At 38.2% G+C, this 25,022-nt stretch overlaps 1 protein-coding gene across 29 annotated transcripts in view; it reads right to left on the reverse strand.

Annotated features, from left to right (window-relative positions):
* Positions 1 to 25,022, reverse strand: part of ttn.2 (titin, tandem duplicate 2) — a 162,119-nt gene that overhangs the window by 106,924 nt on the left and 30,173 nt on the right. For 23 of the 29 annotated variants that reach the window (XM_081713292.1, XM_081713286.1, XM_081713282.1 and 20 more), the window contains 34 exons: positions 15,849 to 19,649; positions 14,827 to 15,105; positions 14,101 to 14,664; positions 13,595 to 13,876; positions 13,210 to 13,488; positions 12,840 to 13,121; positions 12,450 to 12,728; positions 12,076 to 12,363; positions 11,669 to 11,947; positions 11,283 to 11,564; positions 10,919 to 11,197; positions 10,499 to 10,777; positions 9,678 to 10,349; positions 9,094 to 9,372; positions 8,717 to 8,998; positions 8,340 to 8,621; positions 7,972 to 8,250; positions 7,526 to 7,804; positions 7,150 to 7,437; positions 6,742 to 7,020; positions 6,134 to 6,415; positions 5,647 to 5,925; positions 5,273 to 5,554; positions 4,896 to 5,174; positions 4,394 to 4,681; positions 3,792 to 4,070; positions 3,424 to 3,702; positions 2,927 to 3,205; positions 2,515 to 2,802; positions 2,097 to 2,384; positions 1,572 to 1,862; positions 1,042 to 1,329; positions 545 to 658; positions 43 to 316 (listed from right to left, as the gene is read on the reverse strand). In XM_081713292.1, coding sequence (XP_081569418.1) covers positions 43 to 316; positions 545 to 658; positions 1,042 to 1,329; positions 1,572 to 1,862; positions 2,097 to 2,384; positions 2,515 to 2,802; positions 2,927 to 3,205; positions 3,424 to 3,702; positions 3,792 to 4,070; positions 4,394 to 4,681; positions 4,896 to 5,174; positions 5,273 to 5,554; positions 5,647 to 5,925; positions 6,134 to 6,415; positions 6,742 to 7,020; positions 7,150 to 7,437; positions 7,526 to 7,804; positions 7,972 to 8,250; positions 8,340 to 8,621; positions 8,717 to 8,998; positions 9,094 to 9,372; positions 9,678 to 10,349; positions 10,499 to 10,777; positions 10,919 to 11,197; positions 11,283 to 11,564; positions 11,669 to 11,947; positions 12,076 to 12,363; positions 12,450 to 12,728; positions 12,840 to 13,121; positions 13,210 to 13,488; positions 13,595 to 13,876; positions 14,101 to 14,664; positions 14,827 to 15,105; positions 15,849 to 19,649 — 13,603 coding nt within the window. The remainder of the gene's footprint in view (positions 1 to 42; positions 317 to 544; positions 659 to 1,041; positions 1,330 to 1,571; positions 1,863 to 2,096; positions 2,385 to 2,514; positions 2,803 to 2,926; positions 3,206 to 3,423; positions 3,703 to 3,791; positions 4,071 to 4,393; positions 4,682 to 4,895; positions 5,175 to 5,272; positions 5,555 to 5,646; positions 5,926 to 6,133; positions 6,416 to 6,741; positions 7,021 to 7,149; positions 7,438 to 7,525; positions 7,805 to 7,971; positions 8,251 to 8,339; positions 8,622 to 8,716; positions 8,999 to 9,093; positions 9,373 to 9,677; positions 10,350 to 10,498; positions 10,778 to 10,918; positions 11,198 to 11,282; positions 11,565 to 11,668; positions 11,948 to 12,075; positions 12,364 to 12,449; positions 12,729 to 12,839; positions 13,122 to 13,209; positions 13,489 to 13,594; positions 13,877 to 14,100; positions 14,665 to 14,826; positions 15,106 to 15,848; positions 19,650 to 25,022) is intronic. The other 6 variants (XM_081713303.1, XM_081713301.1, XM_081713300.1 and 3 more) reach the window with 3 other exon arrangements.

A 25,022-nucleotide genomic window follows, 5' to 3' on the forward strand; every position in this document is an offset into this window, starting at 1 on the left:
GGTATTTCCTTTAGCTAATATTTCTTTTAACACCACACTCACTTCTTCAGTGTCACTGTTTCAGGTGCAATCTCCTTCTTCAAATCAACAGTGAGGTTAGTGCTACACTCAATTTCTCCATGTTTGTTAGATGCTACACATCTATACTGGCCAGAGTCAGATTTGGTCACTTCTCTGATCTCCATCTTGGCCTCTTGTCCTTTCTGATCAAGAGTTACGCGGCCACCGTGAGTCATCTGCCTCCATTTGCCCTTCATCCATTTCACGTTGGGAATGGGATCACCACCAACCTTAGCGATGAATGTTGCAAGGCCCTCTGAAAATACAATAATTTTTATGTTATAAAACATAAAATTATTTTCCCTAATCAGAGGTCATATGTACACACTAACGTTAACATTCATTTTGCAAATATTTTTGCCTGTACAGCATCAAGCTTCAACAACTTTAACTTTAACTGAATCCATGGCAACTTGAGTATTAATGAAATTTTCATACCACTGGGCTGATCATACTGAGAAATCATAATAGGGTAAGCACTTACTCTCAGTGATACGGACACTCTTGGGTTGCTCAATGAAGAACAAGTTGTCCAATTTCTTAACTGGCTCAGCAGCTGCAGGAGCTGTGGGAGTGGGTGCAGGGACTCCTGGCTTCTCTATGATCAGGATGAAAAAACACCAGTCAGTCATATACAGACACAATAACAACAAGACTCACCAACTATTAAGCAGACAAGCAATAGCTCAGAGACAACTACCCTTTAATGAGAGCACAGTGCAAAAAAAAAAAAGAATGGCCTCAAAACTGCAGCAGAGAAATTTTGTTTGGCCGCTTTAATTGAAAAGGGATCCTTTTAGTGACTTTTCTAATGACCAAGATAGTCAAATTCAAGTGACATTAAAGTCATTGCTTCAAAAATCATTAGCAGTTAATGAGATAAATAAAATAGTTCAATGAGATGCGCAGCATAAGAACAGAAAGCTTCATAAAATGAAGTTAGGAGAAAAAAAATGTCATACTGGACAAAGAAGGAAGTACCTTTGATAGTGACTCTAGACTTGCAGAACTCACTACCAGCTTCATTGGTTGCCTTACAGAGATAATCTCCAGCATCTGCTTTAGAGACATTGCCTATCTCTAGTATGGCATTGCCATCTACAAATGTGATGTTCGTACTGGCAGAGGTCATCAGTTCCCTTCTATCCTTCATCCACTGAATTTTAATAGGAGGAGAACCACATACGTGGCAACTAAGGGAGAGTGTATCACCCAAATTCACCGTCACAGGTTTAAGAGGCAAGTCAAATCTTGGAGGTACTTTTTGCTCTGCATTTGAAAAAGAACACAAGAATTTATATGAATTTGTAAATCAGAGTTTCATTATTTGAATCTGTAGTGAAAGAATAAGGTATAGCAACTTATATCAACAGCAAGAATTAAATGAGTGGTATAATTTAAAAAATTGTTTTAATTTAAAATTTTGACATTTCAGAAAAAGTGAAATATTTGCAAAACTGGGGAAAATAACTTGCAGCAAATATAACTATCCTGTGCAAAAAACTGCATACCTATAATGTGGACTGAAGCCTCGCAAGAAGCAGAGCCAGCATCATTATTGACCATGCATGTGTAAGTACCACTATGTGAGACTCTGGAATTCTTTATACAGAGCACAGGCACATTGGTCTTGAAGGTTATGTCGTAACTGTCAGAGCTGAAGATTTCTGTGCCATCTTTGTACCAGTTAACCGTCATGGGCTGTGATCCAGCAACACGTGCCTCAATCTTCACTAACTTGCCCTCGGTCTCTTCAATGGTTCCTGAAGGCTTTTTGGTGAAGCTTGGTGGAACTTTGCGCTCTAAGAACAAGAAACAAATGAACAGTTAATGCAGAGGGGTCATTATTATGACAAGTTTTCCTGGAAAGGCACAAACATAAACAAGTCCAAAGAGATCAGTACTTTACCTTTCAGCAATAGTTATGAAACACCAATAACAAGCCAATAAACTAACAAGAAGTGAATATGCACAAACTAAATAGAAACTGAACTATATAACAGATACAATCACTTTTATAAACAGTTGCCAGATACCTTTCACAGTAACCTCTGTTGAACAAGAGTCCTTCCCCATATCATTACTAGCATGGCAAGAATAGCGGCCAGAGTCAGCCTTATCAACTTTCAGAATAGTCAGATGTGGGGTATTTTCCACACAGGATATCTTATAATTGCCCCCTGTGCGGATATCTTTGTGATCTTTGGACCAAGTAACTTTTATTGGCAATGATCCAGTCATGTGGCATTCCAGTTCCACAGTATCTCCAACTGAAACTTCCACAGGCAAAGGCTTTCTGTCAAATACAGGTGGGTATCTTGGCTCTGAAAAGTTAAACAGATGAGTTAATACAAAATCCATATTAACAAAAGGACATATCAACAGAGGTTAGAATTTTAAGTTCAACAGTGACTGGGACATTGATATAATTCCTTAACATATACATCCACAAACCTTGAAGTGTGAGCTTGGCTCTGCAAGAGGCGGTTCCAACACTATTTGTTGCAACACAAGTGTATTCTCCAGAGTGTTTCATTTCACCCTTGGCAAGTTTTAGGACAGCAGAGTTATCATCAAAAGTCATTGTGTACTCTGAGTCACTCCTCAGAGGTTCACCATCTTTAAGCCATGAAATCTCAATAGGAGAAGATCCTGAAACACGACATTCAAACTGGACACTATGTCCTTCGATTTGCTGAATGCTAGTAATTTTCTTGGGGAAAGAAGGTGGTGTTTTGGCCTCTAAAAGGGGAAAATGTAAAAATAAACACCAGAAAATATTACAGGAGGTATATAGTCCCTGAAAAAAAAAATATACATTTAAGAGATATAAAGAAAATATTTTATGAACAGGAGTGATCATCACCTTGAACAGTTAAATAGCAGCTAGAAGATGCAGCTCCAATGCTGTTTTCTGCCTTACAAATATATTCCCCTGTGTCGGCTTTTAAAACTTTAGTTAATTTCAAGCAAGCAGTGCCTTTGGAATACTCAATTCTACAGGATGGAGAAGATCGGACTTTGCCATCTCCTTTGAACCAAGCCACATTGATCACAGGAGTACCCCCAATCTGGCATTTCAGACAGACTGCATCACCAGCAGTCACCTCCATTGGCTCCAAGCTCTCAATAAAGAATGGTGGCTCTAAAAGTGATATATTTATATATTTATATTTATATATATATATATATATATATATATTTATATTATATATATATATATATATATATATATATATATATATATATATATATATATATATATATACACACACACACATACACATCAACATTATTAACAAATCATGACAACCCCAGTTTCTTTCAGTCTAATAAGAATATTTAGATGGAAATAAAACTAACCTAATATGGACACTGTTGCATCACAGGTATCATGTCCAGCATCATTGGTAACCTCACAAGTGTATTTTCCTGCTGTCTCTTTATCACTGTTTAGACACTCTAAGATGCAGGACGTCTCAGTGGTTGTGATATTATATTTGTAAGAGGAGAAGATTTCTTGGTCATCCTTCTGCCATTTTACAAGAATCTTTGGGCTTCCAGTGTATGTGCACTCAAGTATCATTGACTTTCCAATTTCAACTGAGAGATTCTTTAGCTTCTTGACAAAACGTGCAGCCTCTGAATAAAAGAATTTGATACAATAGTACATAAACTACACATGACTTGTAAATTAGTTTTGTCTAGTAATATTTACAACGTCAACTAACCTTTCACAAAGAGAGTGACAGGGCAACTTTCCTTCCCTACATCGTTAGTAATCTGGCACGTATATTCTCCAGAATGAGATATGTCGATATTTAAGAGTTCCATTGTGGCTACATCTCCTCTTAAGGCAATTTCACATGCTCTGCCAGGAACAATCTCCTTAGTGCCTTTGAACCATTTTACCTTTAATGGGGCACTTCCTTTCACAGTGGCACTGAATTTTACATGTGAACCTGGGAGTGCTTCCACTGGCTGAGGTGGCATCACAAAAGATGGAGGTTCTGCAGCAAATGTGTGAATATAAAGAATACCCTGAACATTTTCTGTAGACAAATTACTACTATTATATACATTATCTGGATATGTTAAATATATTCAACTAAAAACTGCAAAAATAATATTTTTATAAAGAGATTAAATAAAAGATCTTTATTATTTAACCTCTTAAGCAAAAAAAAAAAAAGTGTCCTTGCGAGATTATATAGTTTATCATTCATCATTAGACTAAGGATATTTTTGTTTTTAAAACATCTAAGCACAAAAATCTAATCTTCTTTGGCAGATCATTTTTGCAGAGCAAAATGAATCCAAATGAAATACTAACCTTTAACAACAAGCGAGGCAGTAGTCTCAGCAGTGCCGGCGCTGTTCGCTGCTATGCACTTGTATGAACCAGAGTCTGACAATTTCAAAATGGGCATTTTAAGTGTACAGGTGTTCTCAGCAAAGCTAATCTGATAAGTTGGCCCACTCATGATCTCCACCCCATCATGATACCAAGCAATGGTGAGGGGTGCAGAACCTGAGACCTTACAGTCCATTTCAACTGGTTTTCCAACAATACTTTGAGTGTCTTTCATTTTTCGTGAGAATGTGGGAGGGATAATTTTATCTGTTAAAAAAATGGTCATTAGTTATAATTGTGATGAAAGGATTCTGAAATAGACAATAGTTAAAGAAAGCTAATAGAAACTCACTAGGAATGCTCATACTAACTGAACTCTGGTAATTTTAATAACTTTCATTCATTACTTTAGCATTTACTAACAACGGATTCCTTAAACATCAATATGATCAAAGTTGAGAAGATATATTAAACTACTAACCAAAGACAGTGAGGTTCATTTTGCAGCTATCACTGCCAACCTCATTCTTGATCTCAAAGGTGTACTCTCCAGTATCACCTTTCTCTGCTGACAACACCTTAAGACTGGATATCTTGTTGGAAAAGGTGATGTTATGTTTCCTACTAGAAGACAGCTCAACACCATCTTTGATCCATTTAGGTTTGAGCTCAGGGGTTCCAGTAACCGTGCATTCTAAAGTTGCTGCATCACCTGCTGTGACACTGACAGACTCTGTCTTATCCAAAATGGCAGCAGGATCTGGAAATTGAAAACAATTATTTAGTCTCAGAACAAAAGCATGCACTTTTAGGAGAAAAGAAAAAGAAACAGACAGCAATTGTAAATCCTCCACAAACCTAGGACTGTAAGGTTTGCCATGCATTCGGCCACACCAGCATCATTTTTAAGCCGGCAAGTATACTTCCCAGCAGTGGTAGAATCAGCTTTAAAGACTGTAAGAGTGACCTGGTTATTCACAAATGCAATTTTCATGTTGTCACTGTCTCTGAGAATATGATCCTTATCTTGAACCCAAGACACATCAATTGGCTCAGAGCCTTTGACAGTGGCTACCAGAGTCACTTCCTCTCCAGATACTGCTGTAGTATTGGACAGTTTCTTGACAAAACCTGGTGGCTCTAAATGGCATAAAAGACAATGTGATAAAAAGAGATAAAGATAATAGTATTCATGTAACTTAAGAGTTTTCAGTGTCCTCAATTTTACTAACCTCTAAGTTTCACCATCGCTGAGCAGGTGTCACTTCCAACATTGTTTGAGGCTTTGCATTCATACTCCCCAGCATCTGATGCTTCCAGTCCAAGGATGTGCAAAGTTGCTGAGTGTCCTTCAGATACAAACTTGTACTTTCTACTCTCTTTCAGTTGCTTTTTGTCTTTAAACCAGGTTATCTCAAAGGGCACTGTTCCCTTTAACTCACAGCTAAGACTGGCATCTTTTCCCTTCAATCCCTCAGGAGGTGTGGGTGCTTTGTGGAAAGTCGGTGGTTCTAGAAATATATTTGATTAAGGTGAGTTGACATGAATATAGAAATTAGCTGAACCAGTTTAATCAAAATCAATCCTAAATCTGCAGTAACTGATCAACAAGCTGATGAAAATCATGCATAAATTCATTTTAAGTGATGCCTGGATAAGAAGCATTAATGACACACACACAAAAATCTGTGCACAAGGGAAGCTTCTCCATTGTCTAACCTTTGACTGAGAGAGTGGTGCTGCAGCTCTTAATTCCTGCATCATTCTGGGCTTCACATGTGTACACTCCTTCATCATCATGACTTGTGCTGAAAATCTCAAGCACTGCCATCACGTCATCAAACGTCATCTTCATATTGGGAGTGTCGCTGACCATGGTGTCATTTTTGTACCAGCTAATTTTTAAAGGAGGAGTGCCAGTAACTTTGCACTCAAGACGAAGAGGCTCTCCCATCTTTGTAAACTTTGTTGCTGGCAGTTTCTGTACAAACTCAGGGGGTTCTGCAAAAGTAAAAATAATTATAAAATTACCAAATTGTTTTTAAGGCAATAGCAGAGGACAGATGATGGCTTCAGAAATACGCTCAAGATAGCATTGCCACAGAAAGAAGCATGTTGTTGAAGGATGAATAAAATCAAGATGGTGGCACAAAGCCCACAGAAATCATGTAGAGCAACAAAACATGCAAGATGGTGGCACAACGCCTGCAGAAAAGCATGTAGGGCAACAAACAAAACATGCATGATTGAGGCAATGTAAAAAAAGAAAATAATAATGAAGATGGTGACAGCAAAGGTTAGAAAAGAATAAAAGAATATAGACCAACCTTTCACCAGTAAGCTTGTAGTACATTTCACTGAACCAGCATCATTGCTAACTTGGCAAGAGTAAGTCCCAGTATTTGAAAGTCCAACTGCATAAAGATCTATGAAGCATGAAAGCCCTTCAAGGCCAATAAAGCAGGATGGTCCAGTGATCAGTTCAGTGTCTTCCCTGAACCATTTCACTGTGAAGGGAGGTGTGCCCGTAAAAGTACCCTTAAAGCGAACAGTGGTATTGGGTATGACAGCCTGGGGCTCTGGCACCACCACAAAGCTCGGGGGCGCTATAATATTTTGAGGGGGGAGAGAAAGACAGACAAAACTCATTAAAGTACTGACAAACAATAAACCTTAAGAGATAAATGTTCTTGAAATATGAATGCAATCTGCTGAATGGCATTATCTTATCTGACCTTTCACCCTCAGTGTTCCACTGCATTCACAACTGCCTGCTCTGTTTGTAAGTTTGCAAGAGTAGGTTCCAGTGTCAGCCTTCTCTAGTCGCTCAATCTCCAAAGACACGCTGTTATCATCCTGAATCAGTTTATGCTTGGTTCTACCTGACAATTTAGTTCCATCTTTTAACCACTCTACAGAGATTGGGTGAGAGCCAGATATACTGCATCCAATTTTCACAGAGGACCCCAGAATCTCCTCCATATCACTGAGAGATTTGATGAAGGCCGGAGGAATTATTTGTTCTATATGCAAGATAAAGAGGAGTGAAAAATAAAAATACATCCCCTGTACAAACATTTCATTATTTAAGGTAGTTGATCAAACACTAACCTAGGACATTCAAAGTCACGGTGCACTGGCAGACACTGATGTGATTGGAAATCTCAAAAAGATATATTCCCCCATCATCTAACTGCACAGACTGAATTTTAATATTGCTGACATTATTGACAAAGCTGAGGCTGCATTGTCTGGATGGCATCACCTCCTTGCCATCTTTAGTCCATTTCACTTTCAGTTCTGGAGTGCCTTTTACCTTACACTCAAAACTGACTGGATCTCCAGCAGTGACATTAATAATTTCTGGCTTTTCAATAATCTGGGGAGGCTCTGAAGTAAAAACAAAAGCAAATACAACAAAATAATGTAAATCTTTGAAGACTCTAGTATTTAATTGAAACTAAGTATTTAATATAATTAACCAACCTTCAAACAAAAGTAGTAAAACACAATCTTTAAAGCTAACTGAAACTCAATACATACAATAATCAACCAACCTTGCACCAAAAGGGTGGCAAAACACTTTTCCTGCCCTGCTTCATTCATTGCCTGGCAGGTGTATCTTCCACTGTGGCTAGGATCACACACAGGGATTTTTAAGGTAGCAACATTATCATCAAATGTCCTCATTATTTTAGGGTCTTCCAAGATCCAGGTCTCATCTTTTTGCCATTGAATAATCAGAGGAGGTGATCCCCTCACAATACACTTAAACTCAGCTACATCTCCCAACACTGTGGCAACATTTTGGATCTTCTCTACAAAAGATGGTGGTTCTGAAGATATGGAGTTCAAGAAAATGATTAGTTATATTGTCAAGAAAAGTGAAATCACATGTAAAATTTATATTGTAAAACATATTAACCTTTTATATGTAGTGTTGTTCTACATGAACAACTGCCCACTTCATTTGAAACAATACACTGATATTCCCCAACATCCAAGTCATCACACTTCTGTATGTCAAGAACTATTATTGAAGCATTCTTCTGATAGAATAAATGTTTAGTGCTTGCTTTTATTTCCTTGGAATCCTTTTGCCAAGTAATCTCAAACGGAGCGGAGCCTTTGATTTGACACTCAAAGTAAGCATTCGAGCCTTTCACAACCTCTGCAGGAGTGAACGGCTTCACAATAACAGGTGGCTCTGAAAGATGAAAGAAGTTATGCACATTGTGAATCTATGTCCACTGCAAGACTGTACATTTGAACACAAAGTTTCCACTTGACGTCTGCACTAACCTTTCACTTTCAGCTCCATACTACAGCTCTCACTGCCTGCATCGTTTCGTGCCTCACAGTAATATACACCACTGTCCTTGACATCAGAACCAGTGATCTCAAGACATGCCAATGAGTTAACAAAACTCATTTTATACTTGTCACTTGGGCTTATTTCGTTGCCATCTTTAAACCAATATGTGTCTATCTCTGGAGTGCCAGCTACCTGACACTCAAAAACTACAAGATGGCCAGGTTTCACCACTGAAACTTTGTCTGGTTTTCGGGTGAATTTTGGAGGTTCTGTATAATACACAAATGAAATCATTGTTACACACAACTGTGATTATATATAGAGATAAGGGACTCTTATGTTTCAAAAAAATTTGACTAAAAACCTTTGACAAAGAGTGTTGCCTGGCAAGTATCTGAACCAACATCATTGGTTACTTCACATATGTAGTCTCCAGAATCCGATGGTTTAGTGAAAAAGAGTTCAAGAAAGCTTGAAGAGTCATCTTTCTGAACAGAGCAATCAATGCCTGATAAGATCTCTTTCTTATCTTTGAACCACTTGATGTTCAGTGGGGGAGTGCCCATTACAAGTACATTGAACTTCACTCTGGTTCCAGGTATGACCTCCTGTGACTCAGGTTTCTCAATGATACTGGGAGGTTCTGAAAGGGAGTAATAATTGTTTGAAAACAACTTGTCAATACATCTAGTTTGACTCAATAATAATTCTATTTTAGATAAATTGTTTTTTGACCCGTAATCCTTTTTTGGCTGTTCAACTGTTTTAAAAAAAGGAAATAAAAGGAATCCGAGAAGTAATGTAGAAGATGAGAGTTACTATTTTGTAACATTTTTTTAGAATTCATAGCCTTGCATGACATACTTATCAATAGTACATTTGTGTTTATAGGGAGGTTCAAAAACAGTTTATCACACATGAATGATTAGAATATATAGCAACGCAAACCTTTAACTTTTAAGACACCAGAACACTGGTCTCTGCCTGCTTTGTTTGTAGCAATGCAAGTATAATTGCCACTATCAGAACTATCAAGACGATTGATTTCCAAAGATGCTGCATTTTCAAAGAAAATGCATTTGTGTTTTTCATCTGTCTCTATCTCCTTGTTCTCCTTAAACCAAGTGATCATTATAGGTAGGGATCCAGACACCAGACATTCCAATTGTGTAAAGGATCCTTTAATACTCTCCATTTCCTTCAGTTTTCTTGTGAAAGAAGGCTTAATTATTTGATCTGTTACAATAAAAAAAAAAGATTTAAGTGAGTGCACTGTGATGGGACATAATGTATAGTTTCCCATTTGTATCAAGTGAAAGTCTCCTTTGCTCATATACTGACCTAGTACAGTTACAAAAGCCTCACAAGTGCTCTTGCCAACATCATTTGAAACTTCAAACATATATTCGCCTTCATCACACCGCTCCGCAGACAGGATCTTTAATGTGCAGTTCTTATCAGTGCTATGTACTTTGTATTTTTTGCCTGAAGTCAGCTCTTTTCCATCCTTCATCCACTTGCTTTTTAAGGCTTTAGTGCCTGAGAACCTACACTCCAGAGTAGCAGGGTCTCCTACAGTGACACTGATAGACTTTGCCTGCTCTGTGATATTTGCTGGCTCTGAAATGGATGATAAATGAAGATGATATAACTAACTTTTTTTCAAATGTACAAACAACTAACTAACTAACTATATATATATATATATATATATATATATATATATATATATATATATATATTGGACAAACTATGTTTTCAGAACAAACCTTTGACCACCAAGGCTGCTGTACACTTCTGACTTCCAGCTTCATTCTGCGCATGGCAAGTGTATTTTCCACCATGTTTTGACTGTACACTAGACACATGCAGAAGTGCTGTTCTGTTTTCAAAGGACATCTGGACATGCTCAGTGTCTTTGACCTCATGGTCATCTTTTGTCCATAACACTGTCATAGGCAGTGAGCCTTTCAGAACACACTGCATAGTAAGCTCACTGCCAAGAAGGATGTTCATGGTATCTAGCTTCTGCACAAATGATGGTGGCTCTAAACAGAGAAAACCAGAACATGAAACTGCGTATTGAAACTGTGTACAGGAAAGTGTGTATTGATTTAGAATATAAAAGTGTAAGTTGGTATGTTTTTTTCTAATCAAAATGGCTAAAACTACTCCTTATTCTTACTAACCTTTCAGTACAATTTCACAATCACATGACGTCTGTCCTACTTCATTCCCTACAGTGCACTGATATTTGCCAGCATCTCCGACTTCAAATTTGAGAATCTGGAGACTCACTACATCGTTCTTCATGCTAATGACATGCCGCCGATCGTTTCTGATCTGCTTTGAGTTTTTGATACATGAGACTTCAAATGGAGGTGAACCTGAGATAGATCCCTCCAGCACAACATCAGAGCCTTTGACAACTTCTTTGGATTCGAATAATTTCACAAATACAGGAGGTTCTAAAGCAAGAGAGTACAAAGGTCAGCCAATAAAGATAGATAATTAGCTGATAGGTTTTTTTGAGATTAATAACTCATTACACACCTTTAACTGTTACCAAGCAACTGCATCTGTCACTGCCAGCATCACTGGATGCTACGCAAATATAATCTCCACTATCTTCAACACTACAATTGGGCACCTGCAGTGTAGCAACTGAGTCACTGAAGGTCATTTGATATTTAGCACTTTGGGTGATTTCCATCTCATTTTTGTACCACTTCATAGTAATCTCAGGACTGCCAGTTACTTTACACTCCAAAAACACAGCAGTTCCATTCATTGCTAATTTGGCTGGGTCAAGTTTCATCACAAACCTTGGAGGTTCTAAAAAAATAACAGACATCATTTAAAACATTTCTACTCATTACGGTATATAAAAGAAGTAGTATATAGTATCAAAGAAGACAGAAGAGAATAACAAAAGGCACCTTTTACAAATAAGACAGCGGTGCATGAAACCTTCCCTGCATCGTTAGCCACTTGGCAAGTATATGTCGAAGAATGAGATGGCTTCACAGAGTGCAACTCCAGTGTACTTGAAAAGGCTTCTTTCTTAATGAAACAAGTGCCTCCGGTTAACATCTCATTCTCTTCTCTGAACCATTTGATAGTAAAAGGTGCTGTTCCAGTGAAAGTGGCTTTCAGAACAACAGTAGAGCCTGGTATTACTTCTTGGGATTCAGGCTTTAATGTGAAGACTGGAGGCTCTATATTTAGTTGTGGAGGAAACATCACAGTTAAATTACTACATATGCTTTAGGTCTAACATTTATTCTCAAAATATTAGGAATTAAGAATAGAACTATTCACAATATTTTCTACATTTGTTTCTAACCTTTAACAGATACTGTTCCACTTGTCTCTCTGTGCCCTGCTGCATTAGTAGCATGGCAGGTGAAAACCCCAGTATCAGCAGTCTCTAAATTAGATATTTTCAATGTAGCAGTGCTTTCTCTGAATTCAGTTTGGTACTTCATCCCAGTTGTGATCTCCTTTTCCTCTTTAAACCAAGATATTGTCATGGGCTGTGACCCTGACACCTTGCATTCCATCTGAACACTGCCCCCAACATTTCCATCAACCTTTTTAAGAATTTTTGTGAAGGTTGGAGGTATAATTTTATCTGCTCAAAAGAAACACACACTTTTTGTTTAAACCATAACATTTTAAATTTAAAGCATGTGTACTAGAATAAGATAGAAGACTAACCAAGAACTGTGACTGAGCAAGAACAATGGTCTTTTCCGACCCGATTAGAAACTTCAAGTGTGTATTCACAGCTGTCTCCCCTCTCTGCTGAGAGAAATTTTAAGCTTGCTACATTGTCTTTAAAAGAGATTTTGTATTTTCGGCTCGCTGTCATCTCCTTGCCATCACGGAGCCATTTTACTTTGAGATCTGGACTTCCTGAGACAGTGCAATCCAAAGTTGCAGAGTCTCCTGCTGTTACACTGATGGATGGTGCTTTATCAACAATTCTAGCAGGTTCTGATATATATAAAAAAATAAAATAAAAATAAAAAAACATTAGAATACTAATAATATAGAAGTAATATAATGTTAATGTGATATTTAAAATTGTATGCTTTTATTTCTAACCTTGAACTGATAATGTGGCTTCACTTTTTTGTTGACCAGCCTCATTTTCAGCTTGGCATGTATACTTTCCACCATGTTTTATGGTTACTTCCTTGATTGCCAAAACAGCAATGTTACTTTCAAAAATCATGGTAATATTAGGGTCATCATCTCTGAGTATCTCAGAGTCCCTGAGCCATTTAACAGTAATAGGGGTGGAGCCTTTAAGAGTACCCTGCAGTTTTACAGCACTGCCCAAAATTGCAGTTGTGCTTTCGACCCTCTTTACAAAAGATGGCGGGTCTGCATGAAAGAAGGCAAATTTATACTTAAGAACAATTTCTTAACTTGATAAATAAAATGAACACAATTCAAGAGGTTAAGAACAAACCTTTCAGTTTTGCCACTGATTTAGAAGTTACTTTACCAACATCATTAGAAATACAACACTGGTAATCTCCAACATCCGTGCTGTCAAAGGACTGTATTTCCAAATACAAAATGGTATCCTTTGACACAATTTTGTGTTTTTTATCAGTGTTCACTGTTTTCTTATTCTTCAACCAGGTCACTTCAAATGGAGCAGTGCCTGTAACTTCACACTCAAGATGGGCTGTAAGACCCTTCACCACCTCCACTGTTTCCAATTCCTTTTTGAAAGCAGGGGGTTCTAAGAATAAGAGCAGCATATAATAAAAATTGTTTTTAACAATAATAACAAAAGGTTCACATTTGGAATTAAGGAAGATATACGTATATACATATATAAAACAAACCTTTGACAGTGAGCTGGGTACTGCAGCTTTCACAGCCAGCCTCATTCATTACTTCACAAGTGTAATTTCCACTGTCAGACACAGTAGGGCCAATAATCTCAAGTGCAGCTTGACCATCTTTGAAGGTAATTTTATGTCTCTCACTGGAGCTGAGTTGCTTGTCATTTAAAAACCAAGAGACATGGAGCTCAGGAGATCCTTTAACAGTACACAACAATCGTGCAGATGTTCCCTGTTTCCATAAGACCTTAGACTCCAATCTCTTTACAAATTTGGGAGGTTCTGAAGAAATTCAGTTAAGAGAAAATCAGTTTTACACTGCACAAATAGTACAAAAAGACTAGTCACACAAACAGAAAGAAGAGCTGAAGGAAAAAAAATTTCCTCAAAGATGACAAAGATGGTTTTGCTTTCCTTCTTTCATTAAAGCAAAGCAACAAAATCTACAAGTTCACATTGAGAAATGAATTTCCATGAACACTGGAAATGAATTGCATTTGTCTTACCTTGTACATTTATCACAGAAGAGTGAATGCTGCTTCCAGCGTCATTTGCAGCAGTACAAACATAAGTGCCTGTATCTTTAAGCTTGGCCTTTGGTATCTCAAGGCACGCCACTCTGTCTTCAAAAGAAATTTTGCTATCCATTGTATTATGGAGTCTCTTGCCATCCCTCATCCAGGTGATGAACACACCTGTATCTTCATTCACCTGACACTCGAGCCGCAGTGAATTATCCACCGCTACAAAAGTTGGCTCAAAGGTCTTCACAAAGCTGGGTTTGTCGATAACTCTCAGCTCAGTGCAGCACGTAGCTGTGCCAACACTATTTGAAGCTTTGCAAAGGTATGTTCCCTGGTCACTTTGCTCAAGATTTGTGATCTCAAGACAATACTTGTTCTTTTCAACGAACACTTTGTAGTGCTCATTATGTGAAATGACAATGTTGTCCTTGTGCCAGACAACATTCACTGGTGCCGAACCAGTGATTACACAATGGAATTTTGCTTGTTTGGCCACAAATGAAGTAATTGGATCAGGCTTTGATACAAATTCTGGAGGAAAAACCTCTATAAAAATAAAGTTTTGAGTAAAAAAGAGCAAATTAGTTTATGTACAACATTAAAATACACATACTGCATGTCATTTTTAAACCATAATTACCACAATAAACATTTCAATAAGCTATTTGCTTATTGCACATTAAAAAAGGTTAAATAAAGGTTTGTTACCTGTCACATTCAGGTTAGCAGAGCAGCTGTCTCTACCATGTTGGTTCAAAGCTGTGCAGGTGTACTCGCCACTGTCTGCCTTTGTTGGACTCAAGAGCTCTAGAGATGATGTGGTTAAATGGCTGATGATCTTGTACTTGTCACTGTGTCTGATCTCTGAGCCATACTTGAACCATTTGAAGGTCACGTTGGGTGCATCTTCAATCTCACATTCAAAAGTGACAGGGCTTCCTACACTGGCCTCCAGAGCATTGATTTTTCTTTTGAAAACAGGTGGAACTGAATTGTATACAACGAGAAAAAGACAGTTAGCACAATGAATGTGAAGGCTTAAATTGTATATCATGGAATGAATGTCAAAAGCTGAAACAGTTCACTGTCATGTTTGAAGTTAATTTAGTTCTGCAGATAATTTTTTTAAACAATTTCCTTATTTGAAAATAAGGCCTTTAAGCTTTTCAAATTACATTTCTCCACAGAACTTTATTCACTATAAACACAACCAAGATGGCATGAATGATGGGATGCAAACAGTAGTCTGGGAGTAACTGTGGAAAAAAATGGTGAATGGGTTATGGGAAAGAACTGATCAATAAAGAACAAAACCACATAATGTCCTCAAAGGCATGCAAAGAGTGGTGCTTGGTGAAGAATGGGCTGTGAATGAGATACTATTCATATTCATGGGTGATGCAGATTCAATTCAATTTCAAAGATTTTAATTAGATCAAGGGTAAGAACACCTCTGCATGAAAAGGTGATGAAGATGAGAGTGACACTGAAACGAGTCCGACTGTTAAGAGGTGATGAAAAAGTGAAGTCATGCTCACACATTGGTGGAGTGAATCAAATGAGAGTGTTGTGAAGACTGCATATTAAAAACAGGAAATATAATAGGCTATATCTTCAGGTTAAAGATGCTGACCTGCTCTATCTTTAAGCGTATTCAGAAGAAATAGAAATGAACAGTAAGAGTTAGTTATGGGTGATATGATATGGTAAAACAATCCCCATAATCCAACCTCTTGAGACCACTGTGAGCCTTGATGTTGTTGAAGTCTTGCCAGCTTCATTCACAGCCTCAAACGTGTATTCTCCTTCATGTTTTTCCTTGATAACTTTATTGATTACAAGCATATAAGTGTCCTTATCTTGTAAACACTTGAACTCTTTGCCAGACTTAACTGGTTTTCCATTAAAAAGCCAATTCACTTTTGAGACATGTCTTGTAGTCACAGAAAATGTGACTTTAGAGTGTTCATCTATGATGACATCTTTCAAAGAGCTTTCAAAGACTGGGTATTCCTCCCTAACCTTTGCTTTTTGTAATTTGATGGTCTCTTCTGTCAGATATTCCTGTGTGTCTTCCCTCTGAATGAGAATGTCAGACTGCTCAACTGGGACTGGCACAAAGGACCCATCGGTGGTGATATCTGCAGTACCAATATCTCGATCTTGGCTTTTTACTGTCACAGATCTGATTTCCTGTCTTTCAACCTGAACAGACTGCTTTAATTCCATTTTTGTAGTGGTTTCCTGAATCACTAGACTTTTTGAGCCTTGCACAACAGTTTGTTTCTGAGCCTTTACAGACTGGAAAGAGGTTACATCTTCAGACTTCAGAGCAGCTGATTGTGTTTTAGGTGGAAAAAAAGTTTCTGTATTTTCAGTTAATTGCACAGTCTCAACCATTGGTGAGAGCTTTTCTTTAGCAGCAGCCCTACTAAGTTGTAATCTCTGAGGCCTGTCAATGTGCATTGCTCCAGGTTGTTCGGAGGTGAGAACCTGCTGCTCACGATAGATAATGGAATACAAAGCAGCCTGAAGTTCACTCTTAAGATCAGCAGTCTGAGGGTACTCGCCCTCGAAAGAAATTGTGATCTCTATGGGGGCTCCTGCAGTTGTGATGAGATATGTGAACATGGTATACCTAAGCTGCCTTTGAACTCTGACCTCCTGTACTTCAACAACATCCAATTGCTTGACCACATCTGCCAGTATTAATGGTTGATCTTGAGCAACAGCTGATGCAAGCATATTTTTCAACTGAGGCTTTATGTCTAAGCTGTGTGCTTTAGGTGCTGGAATCACAAAAGTAAGTTCCTTTGGAAGGGTCTGGCTTTCTCTGGACTCTGATAGTAACAGAACATCCATCTGCTGTTGACTAACTGTTGCTGTAGTTGTTTGTGATTTTGTAATATCCTGAGACAGTTCACCTCTTAAAAGGAGCTTTTCATCCATTAATATTGACTTTCTAATCGACTGACCCTCTTGAATTTGAACAGCAAAGTCTTGCTCCGCGGCATCAAGAGTAACGCTGCTTTCAGTTGAGATTTCCTTCTCCTCAACATGAAGAGATTCTAATGGTATTTTAGGCTCCATTTCAGCCAAGCATGTATATTTTTCTGGTGCGCATAAATTCTCTGTGTGTCCTTCCTCCAGATCTTGTATGTCTGATATGGACATGGCATTAATAATATTCCAGCGATCCTCCTTTTGCACTAATGCACGTTGCTGCTTAGTTTCACTTGAAAATGGTGTCTCCTTTGGTAGCTGCATTGGTTCTGTGATGACTTGCAAATTGCTTTGAGGTTTTGGTTCTTTCTTGATATCAGAATGAACTCCTGTAGCAGAAACTTCCAGACCTCTGGAATAATCTGCTGTGAGTTCCCTTTTCTCCTCTGTGGTAACTGCATGTTTACGGGCCTTTTCCTGTCTCTGCACTGCCATCTGTTGGTCTGTTTTTTCTATTGAGAGGATCCCCTCTTTTGATAACATGCTCTCTGCTTGAACTGCCTGCAGATGCAAAGGGGCCAGGGCCTCTTTATGAGGCTGTATAAAAACTGATGTCTCTTCGGTTGAGAACTGTGATGACCCTTCACAAGTAATGGTCTGCTGTTCATCTGTTGACACTGTGTGCAAAAGAGTAGGACTTTTTCTAGAGTCTGCTTGCTCAGGACTTGGCTTCTCACTACTGAATCTACCCTCAGAAGGAAGACTAGTCTGATCTGCAAAAATCTGTAAGTTAAGTATCTGTTCCTCTTCCCTCTGTGCCTGAACTGAAACCATACTATCCAAACCTGGAATTACACTTGTTTTTTCAGCTTGAAATTCATTAACATCCTCAGCAACAAGAGCTGATCTTAATACTGTATCCTTAGCCAGAGCTGCAGTCTGCTTATCAGGTCTGTGCATAAAGAATTTTTGCTCTTTTGATAGCATTTGTTTGGTCTCACTCACTGAAAGAATGGCTGGTTTGGGGGATTCCTTCTTTACTGAGGACTGAGAGGCTATATCTAACACTGACAAATCTTTAGCATGGACATCTGTTATTTGTTGCTTCTCATCTGAAACTGCTGCATACAATATTTTCATACCCTCCTTAACTTGATAGCTCTTTTCTGCCTCTGTCTGTGGTATAGTCTTTGATTGCTCTTTTACAATTGGGAGTGTTGATTCTACCTGATGACTTGAAAATGGGTATTTGGGCTCAGTAATTGCTTTTGTTTGCTCTTTTTCTTGACTGGTTAGTGGCTGTGTTTTAACAATTGTTAGAGGCATTACACTCTCTGTTATGGCAGACATTAGCCTTGAAGTCTGCTCCTTTGCACTCTTCAATTCCGTAACCTCAGGACTTTTAATGCGATCAAGGTGCTCCTCTGTGAAGCCTTGGCTTTCTTGAACTGCAGATGTCATTGCAGCCATGTGGAGCTGTCTCAAAGGTGTTGCCACAGCTGTTTGTGGCTGTCTGGATGCTACAGTTACTCTTTCCTGCATCTCATGAGACTGCAGAACTGCAGCCTGGTGAGTCACCTGCTCCTTGTGCACAGTGGCAGATGAAACATCTATTTCATGAAGAGAACCAACTTGCTCACTTGCTACAGTCTGCCTATCTTCTGTGCCAATGGTATAAATCATCTTTTGCCCTTCCTGCAGACTGACTCTGGCTTGCCCAGGAAGACTCACACTGTACAAGCGAGATTCAGTCGCCTCTTCAGTCATGGACATTTTATAAGTTTTCTGTTGAGTCAGCTGCTGTTGATGAGATACTGAATAACTTTTCTGGAACACAATTAATTCAGCACTACAAGTAGCCTCCCCAAAGGGATTGGAAGCCCTGCAAGTGTAAAGGCCTCTATCACTCTGCTGGATATCAATCATTATAAGAAAACCAGTACCATCTGGATCAGTTACAATACAAAAGTCTGGGCTGGGCAGAATTTCATCGCTACCTTTAAACCACTGAATTTTTGGACAGGGAGTTCCTGTCACTTTGTATTCAAATTTAGCCTCACACCCCTCAGCACACTGAACAGGTACGATCTGTGTGGTAAACCGCGGTGGCTCTCCAGGTACTTTAAACATGTGCTCAACCCACTTCTCTGCTGGTGATAAATCAGTGACTTGTACTTTTAGGGTTGTTGTGCAAGTAGTTTGACCAAATCTGTTACTTGCAGTGCATGAGTATTCTCCCTCATATTCTTTTTTTACCTTAGTGATAATCAGACTGTACTCATCTCTTTCTTCAACAAACTTGTATACAGATGAAGAAGTAATGACTTTGCCATTGTGGAACCACTGAACTTTAGGCTTTGGAAAACCAGATACAGTGACAGTAAACCTAGCTGAGCTCCCAATAGTGACTTCTGAAGGTGCAAGTTGGGTTAGAAAAATGGGTTTTTCCTTTTTCTTTTCCAAAGAACTAGAGTAACGTTTTTGCTCTGGCTTGAGTTCAAGTGTTTTAGCTTTTTCAGGTAATTGTAGAGTAGAACTGTAGGTTTCTTCTTCTTCCCCCATGGTCTTCACTGTCAAGCTAGAAAATTCTGTATAAAAATAATGGAAGTAAAGATTCACCATAATATTCAGATATTAAAGATTCAAGAATTTTATAAGCAAGAGCGGACATAAATGCCCATACAAGATTAAATAAACGTGATACACAGCAACAAAACTTTGTGGTAACTTTATTGTATTATCTGGGTCTAATGTACATAGAATTACACAAAATCCACATTGCACTTAATCTGCACCTAAAATTTATTCTTCAAAAAAAAAATTTCTGAAGTACTTTTTTATTTCTACTGAGATATGTGTTATAAAGGGTTACATTTGGATCTAAATATAATAAAGGAATCTGCAAGTATGTCATTATCATTACTCTGAGCAAACCAAGTTTTTATATACAGTTAATTTAAGGTGCACCATTAGAAAAGTTCAAACTATACAACACGTAAATCTATGTCAGATTTTTTTTTACTTTGCATGATGAATAATTTACTACTAATAATTTAACTTTTAATTAGTCTTGCAACCTATTATACTTGTTCAGTAGTATCTAGAGTAATGTATATCAAACATTCTAATTTTAGTATTCTTAATAATCTATGAACATATTGAAAATAAATGAAGTAAAAGAAACAAGCATAAAAGAATTGTAGTCATGCAACCAAAAAAAATAACATGACCAATGTCCTTGTGGTAAATTTACAAACCATAAAATGGCTCACTTTGCTTCCTGTACTTAGACTGGTGTTTACACAGCCTAATGTTGAAATATTAAAATTATTGTGATGTGTTAAACAATTTTTGGTGATAATTGTTTATAGAAATTTTTAAGTTTCTGGATGATCTAATATTTCAACTTTTATTATTTAAGTTTGACCCACATTGCTATTTTCATATTTTACATTTTTTAATGAATTAAAATATTGCTTTTCATAAATAGTATGTTTTATGTAATTGGATGCACAAACAAAAATGAAGAAAGTCTAAATAATTGGAAAAGGGGGATTCGGTTGTTTTGTTGTTGTTTTAACTTCTGTCCCATATACCATGCAGTGTCTAATTGTAATTATTTAGTAGTTATTTAAAATATTCAATAAATGTCATTAAGCTCAGGGAAATGTGCAAGCCCAGAAAAAATCTACACTACATATGAATTAATACGAACACTTTAAAAATATTTATTCAAGCCTAGGGATCTCTGAATAAGAGACAAAAACTGTCAATATGTGCATTATCATCAAAGGGAACTATACACAATAATATACATAGTTATGCAATACCTGAAAAACAACCATGTGCCTCTAAAGACACTTTATAAAGTAGCAGCTCTGCAACAGTAAAGCTCACAAAGCTGATGAACTCTGATGAACTGCTGTTAAATTAAAACACCTTTAGCAAGGACATTGTTTCTGTGGAACCTGCTTTGTTTTGGATAACACATTTGAATTCACCAGCATCACTTTGAACTGCATTTGTTATAAGCAAATTGAAATGCCCTGATGCTTTCTCTTGAATGATGTATCTAGAGTTTGTTATTGGAGCACCGTCTTTAAACCATTCTGCTGTAGGGTTTGGTTTTCCACTCACTAAACACTGAAGCAACACTGGTGTTCCTACTGCTGCAGTAACATTTTGCAGTGGTATAATGCACTTGGGGGGGTTTTCAGTAACCTGGAAATGAAAATTGCACATGTTTGTTGATTTGCCTTTAAATTCTATTTTGTCATCTTTCGAAGGTTCAGCAAAGACATCAAAATTGATGCAAACATATTTCTCTCCCTGCTCACTCACTTCATTATCAGTCATGGCCACCAGTTTCACTGCTTTTTGAGACTCGTCAGCTTCCTGTTGAAACTCAAACTCAAGCTCAATCTCTGATGTTTGATCACCATTAAATGATGAATTTCCAACAACCAAGTCAAACCTCTGAGGCTGAACTTTAGCACTGCCTAGAGATACAGCAGTGAGTTCTCTCCCCATAGTCTTTCCTGAATACACTTGTGGATTCAGTACCATAAGTGATGCCCTACAAAGCGTCTCTCCAACAACATTAATAGCTCGGCATGTGTAAATGCCACTGTCATGAGTGTTGACTTTCAAGACTTTTAGGAAATGGTTGTCACCATCAGAGCTGTAAAAGTACTTTTTCTTATCATGAGGTATCTTCAAATTTCCTTTGTACCATGATACCACTGGTGAAGGGATTCCCATTAAAGAGCACTCAAATATCACTGTGGTATTTTCAGGTGTTTCTATGTCACATATTGGGTTGATAAAACGTGGTGGCATCTCAGTTACCTCAAATGCTATTTGCAGGTCATCACTTTCTTGTGTTATAAAATCCACAGCAGCTTCCTCATACATGCTGGGAAGAACATCAAGAGAGATTATCATACTTTTGTTGTCTGGTGTGTATTCTGGTATAGTAACAATTTTCACCTTTTTCTCAAACTCCTTCACCTCATTCTCATCTAACTCAACTTCTAATAAAATCTCCTGTGGGGAGGGTGATCTTGATGGATCCTCATCCTCTTCAACATCGAATTCGATTACGTGTTGATGGGTAACAGCAGGGGGTGCTGGCAACATCCTTGCATCTTGAGATGTCACAACAACCAAAGCAACACTTTTTGCTTCTCCAACATAATTAAATGCCTGACATATATACTCCCCTTGATCAGCTTTTGTGATGTTTTGAATTTCCAATGCTATGTTATCACCATCTCTTTCAATTCTACTTCTGACATCTGGAACAAGCTGAGTTTTGTTTCGAAACCATGTTACCTCTGGAGATGGTAGTCCAAACACTTCAGCGCAGAACCGTAATGTGTCACCTTCAAACACTCTTCTCTTAGTAAGAGGCTTAAGAAAAGCTGGAGGAATTCCTTGTACCTTCTCCTGAAGGGTTCCTATGCTTGGTAAACCACCCCCCTCTGGAAGAATCATGCCTTCATCAATAGTAAACACAGGGAGTGTTGCTTCAATACCCTCATCATCTGGGGACCTAAGAAACTTAGCAGGAGAATACAGTCCGTCACTGGAGATGCTAGGAGGTCTCTTGTGTTCCACAGGAGAAAATGGATGCTCAGGTGGGGTTGTAATACCACCTGGAGTCTCTGTAGAGGTGTGGAAGGATTCAGGTGATTTTGGAAACTGAGAAATCTCCGTTGATGAAGCTGGTGTATAGAACCGCTCAGCTTCGGCTATTTCCTCACTGAATGTACTGCCTATTTCGATTGACATTTCAGACTCTGGTGACAAGGGCCTTCCCCAATCAGATGGTGGGTTATAATAGTCATAAACAGCACTAAAAGTTACTTCTTCCTCCTCAAGTTTGCCAATGCCAGCAGTACCTAATTTGACAGATTTTTGTTGTTGCTTCTGTGGACTTTCTTTTATAAAGTCTTGTGAAGATATATATTTGTCACCCTCAGTTTCTTGTTTTAAAATAGTTGCTTTTGATATATCTGACACCTCACTAATGTCTGTGCCACTTGTGCCTCTTTCAATATGTGGCATTTCTTCATATTGCATTTGTGATCCCTTAATTCTAATTGTGCTGCTTTTTGATGGTACATCCAGGTCCTCTGCATTTGCCTTTGATTCCAGTGAGATTTCTTGAGCAGCACCAGCACTGTCATCTTCCTCAAGATGATTACCACCTAGTCTAACAAAGGCCCCTTCGCCTACCTTTTTAATTACTTCCTCTACTGCACTGACTTTTATTTTAGGACTACCAGGATTGTCTGTCAAGTTCCTTGTTTTTGCAGGTAAAATAGCCTGAGGTCTGATTAAAGTGGGGGATTGCTGGAACTCAGTGACCTTTGCAAAGGACACAAAATGATGCAAGTCACTCGAGACTGGCTCCACAAATGGCTTGTCCTTCTCTGATTTCTCTTCATTTATGTATATTGTGTTTTCCACCAAGTTTGCCTCTGAAACATCTGTAGTTATTCGTGATGGAGATGGCTTGTCGACAATTAAAGAAGAAACATCAGTCAAAACTTTTATATCGTCCTGTCTAGGAAGAAATGGATCTGTTAGTCCTTCTCCATATGGTTCTATATGAAGTGCAACTTCTGGAATGTCTTCCACAGGGTAAGAAGATTCTAGAGTTGACAGTAAAGTTATATCTTCAGGTTCTGCAGTAGGAGATTCTGGTGCTTCAAAAGCCTGTTTTAATTTTGATACTTTTACTTCTGATCCTGAAGACTGCAAACCACAGCCAGTTATGACAGGTCCAGCTTGCCTTGTGGTTAGGATTTTCAGTGCATTTTTTTGGGAGACAGGATGTTCATCAGACTTACCAACATCTTGCAGTTTAACTGGATCAATGATTGGAGTAACATGTCTCATATGAGAGTGTGTAGCATCTTCAGGTCTCATGGACTGATTAAACTTAGAAACACATTCCTCATCTTTTGCATGGATTTGTTTGGATACTGGAGAAGGACCTGGTAATAACTTTGCTCTTACTGTAGGAGTAATTTCATCTGAGAAAGCAAGAGATCTTGTCTGACTCATTTCTAAAGTATTGAGAGATAAAAATCCAGAGTCAAATGTTGTGGAGTCAAATGACACATTAGCTACACTTTCAACTTGTCCAAGCTTGTTAGTGGCAGTAAATCTATATGTTCCTGCATCAGCATATGTAAAATTGTATATGTAAAGTCTGTAGGTTTTATCATCCTCCTCAAACTTGTATTTGCCCATGTTATGATCAAGGAAATTGTCATCTTGTGACCATGTGGCATTAGGTGCTGGTTCACCAGATATTATGCATTCAAGAATGGCAGTGTGGCCCTCGGAGCAGCTGATGTTCTTTAGCTCTGTAACAACCTGTGGTGCCTCACCAACATCAAAAGAAAATGTAAACTTGTGCTTCATAGTTTGAAGCGTGCTCTCACTAGGTGGCGCCTCGGGTATCTTGGCAGTGGGTTCAAATGTGCCTGTAGGTTCCTCAGTAATATCGAGTACTGGTGTTGGAGCGGTAATTCTGATTTCCACTGGCGAAGAGTGAAAGGAAGCGGCAGAAGTGTGAGGAACTTGGATGACTGCCTGCGGTACCTGCAAAGTGAATTTTTTATCGAGACCACTATAGATGAATGACTCAAGTTCTTCCTCTATCATTTGTTCTTCACACAGTACTGACTCAACTTTAACGTTCTGAGGTGTTCCAGCCCAAAGCTTGTGTTCATAATCAGTTACTTTTAATATACAAGAAGTACAGGCTTTTCCATATTTGTTTGAAATGTGACAAGCAAATATGCCCTGGTGGTCACTTGTTGGATAGTAAATTATCAGTGTTGATGAGTTTGCTCTGGAACGTACATCAAAGTCTGGATCTCTAACAATAGGCTGCCCATCTTTTATCCAGGAAACAGATGGCTGTGGGTCTCCCTGAAAATGGC

This window comes from Electrophorus electricus, chromosome 4 (genome assembly GCF_041902795.1).
Source record: "Electrophorus electricus isolate QZ-2024a chromosome 4, ASM4190279v1, whole genome shotgun sequence".
Lineage (NCBI taxonomy): Eukaryota > Metazoa > Chordata > Actinopteri > Gymnotiformes > Gymnotidae > Electrophorus > Electrophorus electricus.